The following is an 18,875-nucleotide window of genomic DNA, read 5'->3' on the forward strand; positions in this document are numbered from 1 at the left end:
CCAATCAGTCATATGAAAAACAATCTTCCATTTCACAGTTACTCGACTGAAATAATGACATTTCAAAAATCTAAAGAGCATGGCCTTTTTACTTCAATCAGTGCACTGTTTATGGTAATTCTGAGTCCATAGTACAGTGATGTGCAGCTGTTAAATGTAGAGAATTGACTTGAGTGGGAGTCGATGCCATTTAGCACGTGTAGAATATCACAATTAATTAAAATATTTTGTAATTAAATTAAACTAAGCCTCTTTTGGTTTCTAGCTAGTGCACGTCATCTCTTTGGACTGGGGGGAAAACACCAGAATATGGCTAAGATCTGTCATCTTGGAGCAGATTGGTGACTACTGGAATAAAAGAAAACATTTCTGCATTGCAGTAACAATTTGTCATTTTTAACTTAAAATAATAGATATCTGACCTCCATTCCAACCTTCGCTGGGGATGTACCCTCTCTAATGATGGTAGACATCCTGAAGGACAATTTTTTTTTCCCTTGAACAGAGGCATAAATAGAGAATGATAAATTTAGCTGCTCACCATTTAGTTTATTCTCAGATTTTTCTCTTCCACCTAACACTGAAGTAGGATCCTGAGCATTTGACAGTAAAGTGACATATGAGTCCCAGAATCTAGAGAAGAATCTGAAAACAAGAACTTGATAGACACCCATTTTTTATGAAACACTTGTGTAAGTATTGTCTTTTATTCTGCTTGGAAATCTACATATAAACTATTTCTCCAGAGTGAGTTATCTTTTCTATTCAATAGTCTGAGAGGTTTATTTCCAAGTCAGCACTGCTGTCCTGGATTTACTTTCTTGTTGCTCAGTTCATGTCATCCACATACAATCATCAAACTGAAGTATCTCATTTCTCTGTATTGGAAATCTGGGGTAACCTTTTGGTTCTGCTGATTCCTAATACTCAGCATTTTAAACTTCAAAGGCAACATAATCTTTGCAGTTTCTTAGTATGATATGAATACTTTGCATCCAAAGCAGTAGACGGAAAGATCTCTGTCAGGTCATACAATATTTGAAGAGATTTCTAAGTTTAAACATAACTGAAAAGGCCAGATCAAGTTCCAGCTTGTAGCTGTGTACTCATGTTTTCAGAACCACTTGTAAACCATTGGTCTGTGTATTCTGGGAGGAAATGAAAGATGTTCCAGCAGATCAGTGCTGTCAGAAAGTGGTGTTTCACTGAAGGCTTAGGCAAGGGTATTCCAAATTAAAAATGCATCTGTTAAAAAAGGAAAAATAATTTTTCTTCTGTGGGTGAAATGTTGATGTCTAATCACAATAGAAGACAGCTTCAATTCACTGTTTAATTCATACAGTAACAAAAAAGTTGCTGTTTAATAGCCACTGTGTTTCTTCTATTGTGGGTTCTGGGATGCAGGAAACCAGTTTACATCCATCTGCATCACTTGATCTCTTACGTAAGCATTTTTAGTACGTCCTTTGGCACAGTACTTCTACATAGACCTCAGTTCCATTATGAGACCACAAGCTGAGCCCTCCTTGCTTAGCTGGGCCTCTTGCTTCTACTGATTCGTTCTTAAGAGGAAAAAAATAAATAATTATGGCAAGAGGACACTGGGAAAGAATTTAAAGAATCCTGGCAAATAACATAATTACTGTAGGCTCTGGAAGGATGTTCTCATAACAGAAACCTTCAGACCATGCTATCCTCCTGCACCTCCTTCTCCCCCGCTCTATTAAGAAGTGAAAGCTGTTTGGGTTGTTGTTTGTTTGTTTCGTATTACACAGTTCTTTTACCTCCTTGACTTTGGTGAATAGAAAGTTTAGTGGCTCCTCCTGCTTGAGAGTTGGCATCACGTGTGCCCCTGATTTTTCTTACTTTTGAGCTCATGTTCTCTGCTGTTCAGACATGTCTTTTTCTGATCAAGCACAGTGGAGGATCAGTGCATTCAGTCTCATTTCTGCATCTTTATTTAAGGGCTATATATTTCAAAGCTTCTTCTAGCTACAAGCTAAATACAAAAATATGAGCAGTGAGAAATGACTGAAATGTTGGAGTGAGCACGAGATCACACCACACCTGTGAAGGTTTCTCCCAGAATTGTTTTATTTGACTTCTGGTTAGTTGAGTTTGTGCACCTGAGGTTTTTACTGCAAATTTTGAGAATGAAAAAGTAAGTAGTACAAGAACCTTTCAAAATCATAGTCTTTCGTCCAGCCTCACATCAAAAACATACCGTGTTGCCCATATGGTCAATTTCAGGTCCAAAAAAGAATGATGGGTTTGAATCTCACCTGAAAGAGGCTCAAGCACGCAGGTCTAGAAGTAGAGCAAGCTCAGTTTTCCTGCAAACGTCTTCCATGTTTCTAGCTGAACTTAGGATGGGAAGGTTCAATATTTTATAGTAATGTCACAAAAGTCATTTCCGTAATTTATTTCCTAAAGTTCAAACATTTTCAAGTTCTACTGAATTTCTGTTTTTGCTGGTACACAGAATTTCCAGTGCAATGAAGCTATGTTTGAGGCCGTAGAACAGCAAGATCTGGATGCTGTTCAGATTCTTCTCTATCAATACACACCAGAGGAACTGGACCTGAATACTCCAAACAGTGAAGGACTTACTCCTTTGGATATTGCTGTTTTAACTAACAACATCCCTATTGCTAGGACTCTTCTACATGTTGGGGCAAAAGAAAGCCCACACTGTAAGTATTCAGTTTGAATGTTTTTAGATAATTCTGTAATAATTAGGTTTGCTTTTGTTTGGGAAAATTAATTGTGTTACAAAATCTGACTTTTTTTTTATCATGAAGTTGATTATACCTGAAATAGCTGCACAGTGCTAGAAGGATATTTGCAGAATTATCTCCTTGTTGAACGTGTGCTCAGCAGATAGTTTTTGTTCCCTATGTAAGGTAGAGTAAGTATGAATCCGATTGAACTTCTAACCTAATAAACAGTGAGGCAGCTGAGTTAATATCAATACTGAAAATAAATCTTCAAAAATATGGAAACAGGAATGGAGTGATCATGGTCTGAAACAGAGGTTGTCATTAAAAATGAAAAGAGTATGGGTATCTGGGCTATGGTGTGTTTTGGTTATTTTGATCTTGGTTATGCTGCCTTCAGAAGGCTGGTTGTGTTGAAATCTATCATCTCCATTACTTCAGACTCCTGCTCCTATCTCCTCAGCCCTTCTCTTCAAATAGCCTCAACGAGAGTTTCCAAGCTGTAGAGAAGCAGAGGATATCTGAGCACAAAGCAGACCTTCACACTTCACTGGAATGCTATCACTGCTTATAACTGCGTATTGTAGTTATAGAACTATCCTTTGTATTCCTTCACAGGCATTTAAATGCACAATTTGTGGGCTGCAGGGTGACTTACCAAACCAATTAATCAACCGTAAACCATGACACAAACTCTGACGCCTTACTTATGTCTAAAAATACGCCAATGTATGTGAATTTGTTTTAAACTGTCAATGCCTATATTTAGGACATTCCCAGCAAGGCTATAATGAGACTGTGTTTGAGGGGTTCGGCCACTGCAGACTCTGCCATTAATTTGAAGTTAGTTAAATTAACAACATTTAGTGCTGGCATGTCAATCTCAGTGCTCCAGGAAATTGCACCTTGAGGCTACTAACATTGCCAGTTTTTTCACTGGAGAGCGTGTGTGCATGTGTGTGTGTGCATGTTGAGTTTTTTTTGCCAGACCCTCAGTGTTGGTACACCTTTATTGCTTTTCTATGTCCACAGCACTTATATTATCATTTATTCTGGCCTCCTTTAACCTTCCCTGGAGATTTTTGCATAGTGTAGCTGCTCAGTGAAAAGATTTTTTTAGCTTTATATTTATTTGTTTATTTTTCTGTCATGGTTCATGACTGAGGCTTTAAAAAAAAGTGTGACAGCATTTAGAGTACATGATTGACTGCTGAAGCAACATTCATTAACCATGACAAATCTAGAGGAAAACACAGTCTTGAGTGTTCTAAACAGCAGTAAAAAAGACTAAACTAATTTTTCATTGACCTCATCTGTAAATAAATGCAGTCTGATGGCGAGCAGGGGCAATCATAAATTAGTATTCATTTCCTGTAATTAATGCAAACATGCCTATGAACACAGAGAATATGAATATATAACCACCTCATTTCCATTTCAAAATATACCCACCAAATTTCCACTTCACTTATCTTGATTTTTAGCTTTTCTGATTGAAATAATGGTCAAAATGTCCTCAGTAAAAAGCAGAGGGCTGTTTTGGTGTGTTTTATTTTTTTATTTTCAGCTTAATGGTTTACAGTTGCAACTTAGGAACAAAATGCAAAAAAAAGTTATTTTCAGCACTTAAAACAAAAGTCTGCAGCAGTTTCCTGTGAGGCTTTAATCTTGGGGAACAGACAGCAGTCACTTTTTTTCCCCCCCCTTAGTATTCCTGCTTTCTTTTCTGTACCTAACCAAGCCTTCTAGAATTAAACCCATTCTGTATGATATTAGGCCTGCAAGGATGTGATTAGAACCCAGCAGGAGCATTTTCATTCCACTGTGGTGATCAATTGAGCAAGACTTTGCTGGGCTAAGTGGGAGGGGTGGGATTTCAAGGTAAGATTCTGACTCGTACCGATTTTGGGACAGGACACAAACATCTTTTAATCTGATTGTAAGCGGGTGCATGGCACAAACGCATACACTTGAGAAGCTGAGGTAAATGATTTCCCCACCGCAAGTGCACACAGGGAGCTTCTCACAGAGAGAACTCTTGTTCTTCTACTGTATCAGACATAGAGATCAAGTTGAAATTTCACTGCAGCATCAGTGCTGTAGGAGAGAGGATCTGAAGGACAGATAGCTTGCAGCTGCCTGGAATAGGCAGAACAGCAGATAAAAGAACAGAAAGTAAAACTCTGATCTCCTTTTCCACATGGACCTCAGGCTGTATAAATCTTAACAGGAGCCCAGCATTTCTTAAACATGAAGCAGGATCAGAAATTGCAGCATTTAGAATATTAATTTAGTGGGGAGGAAGCGAGACATTTGCTCTTGTCAAAGCCCACTGCATTATTAATCTTTTCAGTTGCTTTTGTTCGCATATTTGTGGTCTGGCTAGGTTTGTTCATGTGAACCTAAATATAAATAAGATTAAAATTTCCAACGACTGATTTGATACATTTCCAAGACCAGACAACTGTGGATCTGAATCGTGATGAAAGAGAGAGAGCCAGATCCTCAGTGAAATCTTGAACCAACGCCAACCTACAATCACCTGAAGTTCTGGCACATAAAATCTCCTTTCTCAGTCCTGTTTTGCTATCAGATGTGTTGCACGCTTATTGTAGGCATGAAGCCAGGAAACTGTCACCTTTGGCCTCTCAGTAAACAGCCAGTTGTGAGGACCAGCAGATTCCAGTAAGCCTGGCCTCTTGATGTCCATACAAAGAATGATCAAACTTCAAGAGGAATGGCTACAGGCCAGCTTCTGAAAGCGAGGTCTTAGAAACAGCCATTCTTCAAAAGCAACCTTTGGATGTCAGAGGTGCTGGGTAATTCTTCACTCTCCTCCTGTGGTTTTAAAGATTCCTTGTCAGTTTTCACATTATTGTGCAGCATTATACTTAGACTCTGATAGATTTCAATGGTGATACGGTTACACGAGACAAATGGTAAAATTAAAATGAGGTTCAAACTGGATAAAGCAAACACCTTTTTCAATCACAGGTCAGTAAAGCAGTTGTACATATTGCTCAGAGAGCTTGTAAAGCTCCATCTCAAGAAGTTTTCCAGGCCAGATGGGTAATTCCTCAGAAACTTGGCCTGAACTTGCATCTTGTTTTCAACAAGAAGCTTGAACATTAAATTTTGAACAAGATAATTAGAAAGGCCCTTCCAACCCAATTTATCCTTTAATCCTATGATTCCAGTTTAGGAACTATACATTCATATGTGCATATATGATCACTCGTTATGATGTCAAAAGCCAGTCAGCCTTGGTCCCTTACGTCAGCTTCATGTTGTCAGAACCATATACTGCTCCTGGCTTATGCAAGTAAATGGTGGTGAAGCCTGTGCAACACTGCTGCTGTTCGTATTAAAAACACAGGCAGACTAGCAGGCTGGCTGTCCCTACACAGCAACACTCCATTATTGTTAAGAGGAGCATCTTGTGCCAATTCTAAATAAATGTGAATCCTTGTGAAGTGTTTTAAATAAATAAGGGGTTTTGTTTAGAACTGTCTCAAAGCTCGTCTGCAAAATCACCAGGCACCACAGAAAAGCTGCTTTCAGTGACTTCGGAATTTTTTTTCTTGTATGTTATTTCCTGTGGATTGAACATCAGATAAATTCTTGCACTGCTCAGATTAAACAGCTTTACAAATCCTATTTTCTAAACTGTTAATAGTTTGAACAATTTCAGGCTAAAAGCAGTTCTGAAAAATAGCATTTGATTCACTACATTTCTCTGTATCATCAAGGGCTGGTGTAGGGCAGTCTTGTGGACCTGGGCTAAGAATTTTAGTTTATATCCAATGTGGCTGTCATTTTTCACACTTATACAGCACACAGTATTTCATACAGGCAATTCATACTAATTAATGTTGAATTAAAATCATTCTGAGCACTTGAGACTAACAAAGTCTGCACGTGTCAAACAGCTCACGATCCGTCAGGTCTGTCAGAACTGATTACAGGCCGAAGTAAAGGGCAACACTGAGGCACAGAGATAACTGGAAAGAGAATCACTGTACTTCAGCTGTGGCCCTTAAACACAAAACTCTCATTCTTAACTTTGCCAGTTAGGTCTCTTTTGTTAGAGTTAGGTCTCTTTTAAATCTCTTGTAGAGATTTATATATTGTGTATTGTTTTTTTCTTCCTGAGAGACATATGATGCATATGACATATGAAACATATGGTATTATGGCAAAGTAAGAGTTAGACACCAATTTCTTTATTATTTTACTTCTTTTATAGTATTCTATCAACCTAAAACATGTAAGCAATTTCAGGCTCATTAAGACATTGTTAAGCTTTTGAGAAACACCAGAAGATAAAATCTACTGTTTATTCATGTCATTATCCCATTTAAGTGGCCAGATCCTTAAGTGTGGTACAAATTGGTGTGGCTCTAATCAAGTTGATGACAAGGTATCTGTTGGAAGGCACAGCGTTCAAGGATTTGGCCTTATGTGGGTTATGTTGGAATGCATAAGGCCAGAATTTTGTCACATGAGACCATGAAGCAATTATTTACTTTTCCCTTTTCTTGGTAGTTGTTAACATGGAAAGCAGGTCAGTGCATCTGTGTACATTGGTCCAGGAAGCACAGCAGCGAGTTACTGAATTGTCTGCACAAGTGATGAATGAAGGCCTTGGTACAGACAACACAGAAAAAGAGAAGCAACTAAAAGCATGGGAATGGAGATACAGGCTATACAAGCGCATGAAGGCAGGCTACGAGCATGCTAGTAAGTAGAAGAAAGTAGCTGCAAAGTTTAAGACAAGAACTCTTATGGTGGCAAAAACTGCCTTTGTTGAGCAAAGATGATCCTCACAGCACTGCTGTGAAGCAGTTGAATGTTAGGGTGGGAAAAATAAGGCGCTCAGTTAAATGGTCTTCCCAAAAGTGAGAAGGAAATCCGATACTAGTTCCAGAAAGGACCGAGCATCTGAGAGCAGCAAGTGTAAAACTGATTAGATGAGATTACAGATTCTTAGTTCAGGACCTAATGATTCTGTCTTGTCTCTTCACATTTACTTCTGCATGTTGTTTCATATGATCAGAGTTTAAAATAAGACAATTAGAATATATGAATACGGAGGAAGTAATAGAGGAACAGTGGTCTTTTTCTGTTGTTGTACTCTATTAAATAGTTCTGACTTAAAGTAGTTGAGTTTTTCTTAATAGTTGGTTAAAAATGAACTTAGATTTTTCATATAAAAATTATCAATACTTATTTTTAACTTATTATTAATGTTGACATCTACATGTGACATTTCATCAGCATAGTTGCAAATTGGGCTACTTGGGGTACAGAACTGTTTAAAGAAAATGGGAATAAAAAAAGAAATAAGCAGGACTGAACGCTTTCATATTTGGATCTTTTAGCTGTACCCTTCCTCTTCAATAAAATACAATCATTGCCATTAACATTTTTACAGCCACCTTTATATATGTATACACTTGGAAAAATTTTCTCAATTTTATTGTATTTTCTCAATTTTATTGTATTCTAAGACTGTTTCTTCAAGACAGAGGTAGTGCCCCTTGTATTAGATATTAAATACAGCCCAATACAGCAGTAAGTTAATAAAACGATTTTTTTAATCAGTTCCAGCAGTAAGTCATGACATTTTATGTTTGATTTCTGAATTGAGTCTGATTGATTTTCTGTGAACTCAGCTTTTTTAAAACAAACAAACAAAAAAACAAAAAACAACGACAAAACAAAATAATAATAGTAAAAAAAAATTAGGCCTCAACTGACAAATGTGTTTGGAACTACTGCACTGAAACATCTGTGGAATCTGTAATTTCTGAATCACAATAACGTAAAAAGGTTTTCTGTCATTTAATAAATTTGAATTTGTTAGTGAAACTATAAAAGTTTAATTAGCTCTTTGTGGTTTTGTCCTTTCTCTCTCTTCCTACCCACCCCAAGAGATTTATAGGGGCTTTTCATTGACATAATTAGCATGAATCTGTTTTATTAGGTTACATATATGCAGGAAGATATTTTTAACTGAAAGGAGCCAAAAACCATGATAGAAACAAATGGTGTCTGCAGGATATTGTTAGCAGGGCACTAATTAAAATTCTCAAAAGGCAGAGAACACAAACACCTACAACCCAAAGCTCACAATTGCAGGGTGATTTTCAGTGGGTTCTTTGAAGACTCAGAAACATTGTTTGAATAGGATTTGTTGTGCTGAAGAGCTGATGTTTTCTCTTCTCTCCCAGGAGCCCCTGAGGCGCCAACCAATGTCTGTCTCATGGTAACAAGCAGTACATCACTCACTGTCACCTTCCAAGAACCTCTGAGTGTCAACTCAGCTGTGGTGACCAAGTATAAAGGTACTGGATTTAGATATCTTTCATTTGCCTTAACAATCTGTAAACCTTTGATGGCCAAGTGAAAAAGGTGTTTTCGCTAGAAATGTCTGACTTTAATTATTTTCATAAGAAATAGCTGTACAAATTGAATGTTCTTTTAAGATTCCTTAAAGACAAAGTTTTATTTAAAAAGAAAAAAACAACAAACAGAAGCTTTCTTCTTGAGTGCTTTGAAGGAGTTTGCTTGATGTTCTGTAGTTAAGTTCAGTGACTGGGTTGACGTGAGTCAGCTATGCAATGCAGACTAACTTTTGGTGCCTGTGGGCTTCTGAAACTGTATGTATCCTTGTAAATGCCAAACCCACACCACAGTTCCTTAAAGGAATGCCTCTGGAAGTTGAAACTTCTGGCAGAGGTATCATACAGCCCAACTAATTAGGTATTCCAGGGCTGCCACATCATTCTTGGAAGAGCTATACATACGGAGTGGCACCAGTTAGCTGCAAAGTGGAATGAATAGGAAAATGCTTCCATGTGAATAGCTCTGTTGAGTAGAAAATAATTTCTATTCCATAGGAAATTCCAATTAAAAACAAACAAAAAAAGTTTTATCAAAGATTGAAATCAAAATGTTCTGATTTAAGGGAACTTGCTGGTTCTCTAAAATGATTGGAACAGTGAGTTCCTCAATGTTTAATGGAGCAATATGCAACCTCCAGTTTTAACTAGGAACGTGGGTCCTTCCACAGGTAAAGGGACTTAAAAGCACTTCCTGAAGATCTGAGGCCGCCTTTGACTGCTCCAGGGAATAGCTGAGAGTGGAGACCCAGAAAGTCCTCTTAGACTGGGTTTTGATACGTGTAGGAGGAACTATGATAGCTGGGTCTGGGGCAGTGTCTTTCCTATTTCTGTGTATAGGTGCCACAGCGATTGCTTCGACAGGAAATATGCAGAGAGCTGCAGTAGGGCAAGTGCCCAACAGCTCATGAAGTTCCTCTAGAGTGGGACACGCCAGTGCACAGCCTTCAGTGGCATCACAAGCACCCAAAGGACTAAATGAGATTATTTTGGAAAAGGCATGTTTTCTTACCTCTCTACTTCTGATTTGAGATGCCAGTCATCATTGGCTATGCTCAGTACACTTTTTTTCATAGTGCAAGGAAAAAAACCTCCCAGACATCACTAAAACAATCAAAGTGATTCCATTCCTGATAGCCTCAGTAGAAGGGTAAATGACTGTATTACACCTAGTCAGCCTTGCAGTGCTGCAGGAAGTGTTATTTGCAAAAACATCAAAGACCTTTAGGAGACTAAATCGAATTTTAAACAATGGGTTGGGTTGCCAGGAAACTAAATTTCATTTAAAGGCTTCCTACTGCCTGATTTACTTGTGAATATGATACTTGGGCTCCTGAAAGACTTAACTCTCTTGAAAATATTAGCCTGCTCTTTGTAATATGCAGATTTTAAACAAATCTGAAATGTTGTCCAGATTCTCATTATAACAAATGTTGATATTTTCACAGTAAAGACAATTCCCGGATAGAGCTGATTTTTAAATCAGAATATTATTCCTAGTTTTAAAGATTGCAGTATTTTTATCTTGCTAACTCGGCTGTGTTGAGCATGGTTTGCACCTATCAGTTCTGTCCCGTTATGGTAAGTACACCATAAAGAGAATTTGATCCAACTTGACCCAACTTCCAATCAGACGAGGTGGCATTGCTGTCATATTTTGAATTACTCTCGTTGGTCATCGTTTTATGCTACATCAAGTTGACAGTTCTGGCAGAAAGTTCTTTTTAAATCCTCTGTCCCATGAGAATTGAATATTTATGGTTAGATAAAAAGAAAGATAATTAATAGCTTCTTTTGGTGACTTTTGGGAATTAATTAAGCACTGGTTGTAGAACTGCTTATTACGTTATGGAGTGAGATTCTTCGTGCTAGTTTTAGAGGCTGTAAAAAAGAAACAACCATTGAAATGATCACTTGTACGAATGATTGGAACCAGCTAGCAATTAGCCTGAAAGGAGATCTTGATAACATTGTCTGAGCATCTTTTCAGTCGAAGTATTAAGCACTTATGCAGAAAGCCATCTAAATATTTTACTGACTCAGAGAAGAAAGTAAGCTGTTAGGCTTTATTTCCCTCGTTACTTTACCATTTCTTTTTCTAATAAAAGATCAGGAGCATTTGTAGCAGTGTATAGGGAATACCTGCTCATTTACAGAAGCTAATAATGTTCTTTTATATGGATCTGAATTACAGAGGATAAAGCTGACATAAAACTAGACTTTTGTTCAGTCTAGTTTTGTTCCCTAAAAACACCGAGAAGCTGCCAATTCCTTTTCTTCTGTGTCATCCTTTTTTTTTTTTTTTTTTTAACATATTTTTCCAAAGCTTTACTTGCTCAAATGTCATTTAGAAACTAGGCTTGGAACGTTATCTAGCTGTCTGCTATTTTCCTGTGTATGACTTTTCCCTTGTTAGCTGTATAACTTACAAATAATAATACAGGAGAATAATACTTTGCACTCACTCTCTAACCACTAAAACCATCTCACTTCATTAGGAGATTTAATTTTAACCACACACGGTGAATGAGTATTGACTTTGGTGTCCCAGCTGGATGGCAGTTCAGCGACTGCATTCTGTTGAGCCATTGCTTTAAGGAGCCAGAGTATTCTCTACTTCCTCTCCTGGATTGTTGTTTAATGTTGCAGGCACCATCCTAATGGCTTCCTTCAGTTTCCCTCTAGAGAAGGCTACAACGTGGTGGTGGCTGATGTGAAATGATTCCTATGTATATTGTAACTTAGTAAAGTGTTTTGAGGCTGGAAGCAGACAGGCATGCCATAAATCAATAATAATAGTAATAATCTGCTCTGTGCTAGAGGAAGATTCAAAGCCAGAGACACCTCACCCCAGCCAGTTCTAGGAAGGATGTGAAGCATCACCATAATTTGGGAAGAAAAACCCATACCCTTGGCTAATCATGTCCTAAAGCCAAACTTCACATCCCATCATGGAAGCACTTACGACCTACTTTTGTTTTACATCTCTGTAAACGCAATCAAAATGTTCTGTGCTATTAAACAAAATAACACCACAGTTTGAAGCTAGAGTGAACCTTTCTATATGTTTTAGAGCTACTCTGCAGTCCCCATCTTGTTGCAGAAAGTCACAGCAACAAGGAATCCACGTGGGCACTACTTGACTCCTGGGAACAGCACAAGTGGAGCCCTGGGTCTTATAAGACCTGTTGTCTTTAGCTAATTAGCATTTCTAGGTTTCACAAATTCCACACAATGCATGTACATGGAGAAGTCTGTTTGTTTAAAAGAAGAAAGAGTGTTGACAAGCAATTTTATTGTACTTATTTTCTATGCACTTTAATCCTGATACTTATTTTGCTTTTGCAGTGAATAAGTACACATTAACTCTGTCTTTTTGCATATCATTTTTTCATGAATTTTCCATCAGAAGTTGACATAGTTGTGCACTTATACCCAGGTGTAGAAAAGGGAAGAAAAATGGACAGAGTGCTGGACATCACCTACTTGGAAGGACCACTGTGCAATGGAAGATCTGCATTTATATTGTATATGTATATATATACAATTTTTCAACAAACATCTATATCCCTCTTTGGAGGAAAAAAAGAAGAAGAAAAAGAAAGAGCTTGCATAACCAAAGCTGAGCTAATTTATTTAAGAGATAGGAACTGTTTATATTTGAAAAGAGATGAAGGAAGAAAAAATCTGATCCATGTTTGATGTGGCAAACAGAGCTGATCTTCTCCCTGGATGTAGCTGGGGACTTGGATGCCAAGCTATTTTCCAGATAGGGATGCTAAGCCTGTCTGGTGCACTTCAGTCTTTTGTTACCTTTTTTAGTTACTTTAACAGAATATTTCATTGTAGTCAGGATTTCCCAGCTGCCTTCTAGGATTTCTGTTGGATGGAAAGATTTTATTTTCTATGTCAGTGTAGCTCTTTAAAAAAAGCAAGAGGTGGGCAACTAGATCAGGAAAGAAGAACTTATGCCTTACTTAGATTTTGACAAGAAATATCTCCCTGCCTCCTTTCCTCCAAGACAATTCAGATTTATTTTTTTGTACTGGAGCAATTCATGTAAATGTCTTTAAATCACTGGTTCAGTCCTAGTGAGCTATGCAGTAGCCTCAGGATTTTGCTTTGGGATGGCCACATGAAGCGTGTTGGTTGTAGACAAGCACCTTTATCCAGGAGGAGCTGTTGCAATTTACTGTTCTCATTGCAAGTCTCAACTAACAGATTTACTGAGCCACCTTTCATTACAGGTCAGCATCTGAGATCATGAGATGAAGCATTTTGCCAAGTCAGGCCCATAGGATGTGTGTTGTGTATTTAAAAAAAACCACAGCATTAGAGATTCTCTGATATCTCGCTGTGTCAGTGGAAGTCTTTCACCACAAACTTTTGTGTGAAAAGCCTCAAAGACTGTACAGAAAGGCAGCTGTGATTTTTGTGTGATCCCGTTTGTTTTTCTTTTGAGAGTAATGCCTTCACAACCAAACGATCTGATCAGTTTGTGTGGGCCTCTGTCCCTGTAAACATTTACAAACACACAGACATTGCATGTTTTGTGGTTTGTCCATCTGGGTGAACTGCAGTGTTTGATCAAGTTTGGTATTGTTCCATGCAGGCTTCCTGCTTGGTGCATTTGGCTCCACATAGGATTGACTGGTCTAATCAGTAGAGCTTATATGAAGACTGAAGTGCATATATACATACAAAATCTACTTTTTTCCCTCTTTGGTGGCAACTGACCATTGACATAGCAGTATGAGAGCAGAAAGCAGCAAGCTTGTGCTTTGATTTCTAGAAGAATCCTGGTTATGGAAAAGAGTACTTGTAGCAGTGAATCTTAGGTATGAAAATGGTGCCTTAACATTAGTGCCTATTGATCTTTGTACAGTAGATGGTGCATCACTGCTTGATTCTGTTCCAGTTTAAAGTGGAATTATGTAGTATTCTGCATTTGATTTGCTCTGGAAACCCTTTTCACTTATTATTCAAAGTTTCTTTGTATGTTTTGAAACTCCTTGTTTCTTTCCCTGGAATGGTTCTTGCTCCATAAAATGGAAAGAGAGAATACTTTCCTTTGTAAGATATTTGAATTTATCCTGCTGAATAGGTGTGGTCTGATATTTTTTACAGTACTTCATTTATGGCATTTTATTAGGTCTCCTGGGCACTTTATTTGCACATTACATTTTGGTAGCTAACAGAACTGTGCAATTCAACTTCTATTTTTATGCCTTGCATATATAGAAATGTATAAATGTTGGAACAAACCTTTCTATTTCTAGCTCCTGTTAAGGTCTGTAGTATGTGTTGGACTGGGAAAAAAAATCTTTTATGTTAAGTTTGCTAGGCATTTAAAAGCACCTTTGAACATGAATTACATATTAAGTGATGATGTATTTAACTGATGTAGCTGATCAGACATCAATTACTCAGTTTAAGCAATTCTTTCTGCTTTCTGTTTCATAAAGATTTTGAGCAACAGCCCAAGGTGAAACGCTATGAGAAAACCCAGACATATAGGCTCTGGTTTTGTCCATCTTTGGTGTCCAAGAAACAGGCTCGTATCACGATGTTGCTGACTTTTAGACATTGCTTTAGTTTTTATACTTGCTTTGGTTTACTAGCATTAATAAGTAATTTTACCAATGATTTGCTCATGGCTGAGTGTTTGAGCTTCCAGTTTATATGTTGGGCAAAGAAGAGGTGAATTTCCTGTAGTGTGACAGGACTGGAACTCAAGAGCTTCAGTTTCTTTCTGTGGGGAGGTTCCCACATCTTTTGATCCAGAGGTTTGGAAATACTCCTTGCTAGAGACTTGATGGCATCAACTACTAGGATAGATAATTAAAAATAATGTGTTCACAAGGTTGTGACTTTGTGCCTTTGCTCACTATTTGTCTGAAATCTTCTCTGGTCCTTCATGGACTTTTCTGATTCATTTACAAGGACTGAAAACAAGAACAACAAGAATTTGATAATACTCTAGTGCTTAAATTGGACCCACAGAACTGATAAACAAATACACATTTGTGATAGGGTCTCTGGATTTCTGCAAGCTCTTACCTTGTGTGCTGAACATGAATTACAGGGCATGTAGTTTTCATGCATGGGCGCTCAGTTAGTTCACACATGAACACACCATCAGTTTATGCTTGAGCACTCTATTATCTCACATCTCAGCACCCAGTCAGTTCACACACGAGCGCTCACTTAGCTCCAGCACTGTGCTGGGCGTATTTGGGCAGCTTACTTAGCCAAGGCCCACAGGTGGAGGAGGCCTGGGGCTCAGACAGCTCCAAAACCAACAGAGAACCTCAATGCTGAGAGTAACCCCCTGGTAGAAACAAAGGAAGCTGAGACTAGGAAAGGAGGAGGGTATGTGTTAAGTGTTTAATTGCTTATGTTTTCTCCCTTCTCAATCTGGATTGGTGATTAGATTAATTGGCAATAAATTAAATTAAGTAAAAACAAGAAGTGACACCGGGCTTTAATGCTCGGGAGAGGTGAATGATCTTTAAATTAATGTACAGATTTGTTTATAAAGAAACAAAAGCCATAAATATGAGTAATTAACATCTATTCAACAATGTCCCCCTTTAAAAATATGTTACAGGAGGACCAGAAGAAAAGCAGTGCAATCCCATTAAGCAGATTAATTGAATTAGGGTTTGTGTATTTACCTTCTTTGTTAACAGTGCTATGCAGTGTTCCAGTATGTCTTGTACATTTTGATAGATTACTTTTTTGTTTGCATTTGCCCAACCAGTCATTATTAATTAGCTTTTAATGTATTATGGTTTGGGAAGAAGCTGAGCCTAAGCCATGCATGCTTCACACAAATGAGTTGTCCTTACTTTCATAAACCTCCCCACTGGCTTTGGTTACACAGATTACATGAGTGGAACGAATCCACTGGGAGTGGAAATTCATAAGATCAGAGCCAAGCCTGCTATACCTTCCTAGGACATGAAGCCTTTGCATAAGAACCCCATTTATTCTCCCTTTTCACAGCTCTAGTGTGTATTTTTCTCACTTTCCTTTCCACAGCCAGAGTGGGCTGTGTTGTCATAGGAAAGCTAAGGCACAAATCTTGGTTGTTATCACAGTGCCAGTTTGCATTGTAGCTTTCTAACCAATGTTGTCCCTGCCTACATTCTAACCAAACAGAATTCTTCTTATTTCAGACGGTGCAATTGAATGTGCATAAATGGATGGCTTACATCCTTCATGCAGAAAACCAGATCCATGGGAACACAAAGTGACTCCTCAGTGCCAAACTTTTTTTTTTCCTAATGGAAGCACCCTTATACAGTTGGTATAACTTGTCTTTCTGCTCTCATTCTTTGCAGAATTTCAAAACACAAGAGACATAAAGAAAACCTGAAGCCAAGTCTGCAAAAATTGGGTTCTTTTTGAAATTAAACCTGGAAAGGCTAGCTCAATGCAGCTAGGAGGTACTGACTAAACAGACAAAATGTGAACAAAATCAAGAATATTGGTGTCTATCTGAGCTGTGTGCACCAATAAGCTGGTTCCTCCTGACTGCCTCGTTAGCTCAACTTGCTAAGACACTGCAAGTGTCAATTGTTACAATTATTTCATAAAGATAGCAGGCAGCAAAAGATGGCATGAAGGGATTTCTGGCATTAGGGCTCTCCTTCAGTTTTACATTTCAAAGGAAGCTGTTAAACAATGCAATTATTTGTTTGGAGGCCCTTGGGAACACAAGCTAGGATCACAGTGTCCTTCAGCCTGGGCCCTGGACACAGGGAGGAAGGGAAGGAGAAAGAATCCTTGCTGCGTTAAGAGTCTGGGTTAAAAGTCATAGTGACACAATGCTTTCCCCAAAATCACAACAAGTTAGTAGCAAATGCAAGAGTAAAACCCAGAATTGCAGCTCAGCACACTATTCAATAGATGCTATCAACTTAACAGCCTAAGTCATGTCCCTGGGTCTAATTAATCTACTCAGCAATTCAGTGAATAATTTAAGTGCAAGCAAAATAAATGCCAAGAGAAGTGACAAATTCTACAGTGGCTTGAGCTATTTACTTTAGCAGGGAGAAGGTGTTTTCCTGAATGACTCCGCAAAAGAGCTGGGAGGTGTTTTGCACCTTCACTTTTTCCCTTATCTGTCTGTCAGTCTTTCTGGCGAGCTGTTTAAGGCGTACTCAGTCTGAATAGAAAAGAAACAGGTGAAAACAAACTTGCTTCTTTATTTTAAAGTGTATGAATTGAGTATTAAAAAGGAAAAAAAAGCGCACACAACTTGGCCACAAGTAGGTTACATAACTTAAGCCAGTCTAAAATTATGTGCCAGCAATTTACATGAGTTTTATGTAACTGTTTATACTGCTGTTTATTTAAAAATTACTACTTATCTTGGCGACCGCAGCAACACATCGTGCATTCGCGAGCTCTGGAATACAGGGCACCTTCATTAAAACACATAGTCACCAATATATTAAACACACAAAAAGCCCTGCTCTGACATAACGTGAAGTGTCAGATGGAAAGCCGCAACAGCGAAGACATTCAGCGTTCACGACAAAGCAGGCCTGTGGGGTGTTCAGAACAGGACTGGAACATGCGCCATCCTTAATTCACCCAACAGCTTTCAGGTCCTTTGCAGCACGGTTGGTACAGCCTACAAGACCAGCTCTTGTTCCTGGGCTCTTATAAAGGACCCTCTTCATCTTCAGGTTTTCATACTTGCGTATTTTTATATTGAACTTCTAAAGCGCTGAGGGCAGCCAGCCTTTTGTTCTTTCTTAAAGTACCAAGCACTTCAGTTACACAGAGAGCTGTTATTTTTTGTTTGCTTCCAGAACAGCCTCTTCCAGCACTTTCTCTCTTGGAAAGTAGGCAAGGCTTCAGCAGTGTTTCCATGCTGGGTTGCTCTTGCACAAAGTTGCACAGTTTTTAGATCCTGGTCCATCGCAAGGGTGAGTAGCTCTGCATTCTGCATAACCAGAAAATGCAAGGAACAGCAGCCTATATCATGGCATCATGAGTCAGAGAACGATGTGCTGTCAAAAATGACAGTGCTTCAGATGTGTCCAAGGAACTAGTTGATGTCTGGATACTCTTCAGTCCATAGAACAGCTAAAAATTTGAGAAACTCCAAGGGAATTCAAAGCTGCTTACTTCACCCTTGGCTGTTGTTTTGTGCTAAAGCACAACCTCAGCCCTGCCCCTCATGCTGAGAAACACACTGTCATGCTTAGGATTTCAGTGAAGACAGGATATGCTGACAGCATCTGTCTGGAGTGACACCGTTTGATCTACACAACCCTTCCAAGAGAAGAATGGCATCTGAAATGACTGCATGTCTGTTAGTAGCATGTTCAGCACTTCAGGAGGGGTTTCTCTCATTTATCCTTCTGGAAAATAGAGAATGTCTTAGTCTGCAGCATGTACACAATGTCCTCAATGATTTAATAGAGCAGAGTTATAAGCCCTGAAAAATCATGGTTTATAATGGAAACTCTGACAGGCCATCAAGTTTAATGGCACTTATAAGCACTGCTATAATTACATTGTCAACAAAAACCTACAACATGGTACAGTAACAGTCTCTACATTTTCATACTAATGTACAGAGATAGCTTCCATTAAGGTTGGCAGTAATTAGATATTTAAAACCCAAGGAGAGTAAGAAAAATATACACTGTAAAGTTCAGGTACAGTAGACAAAATCAATATCCTTTTCATTTCAGCAAATACAAAAACGTTGCTGAACATGCTCTGCATTCAC

The 18,875-nt window shown here is 38.4% G+C and overlaps 1 protein-coding gene across 1 annotated transcript in view; it reads left to right on the plus strand.

Annotated features, from left to right (window-relative positions):
- Positions 1–18,875, plus strand: part of ANKFN1 (ankyrin repeat and fibronectin type III domain containing 1) — a gene marked incomplete at both ends in the record, with an annotated part of 53,356 nt that overhangs the window by 3,900 nt on the left and 30,581 nt on the right. Inside the window, 3 exons of the mRNA XM_079544212.1 lie at positions 2,483–2,693; positions 7,263–7,457; positions 8,951–9,064. Coding sequence (XP_079400338.1) covers positions 2,483–2,693; positions 7,263–7,457; positions 8,951–9,064 — 520 coding nt within the window. The remainder of the gene's footprint in view (positions 1–2,482; positions 2,694–7,262; positions 7,458–8,950; positions 9,065–18,875) is intronic.

Source organism: Tetrao urogallus (assembly GCF_951394365.1).
Source record: "Tetrao urogallus genome assembly, chromosome: 18".
Lineage (NCBI taxonomy): Eukaryota > Metazoa > Chordata > Aves > Galliformes > Phasianidae > Tetrao > Tetrao urogallus.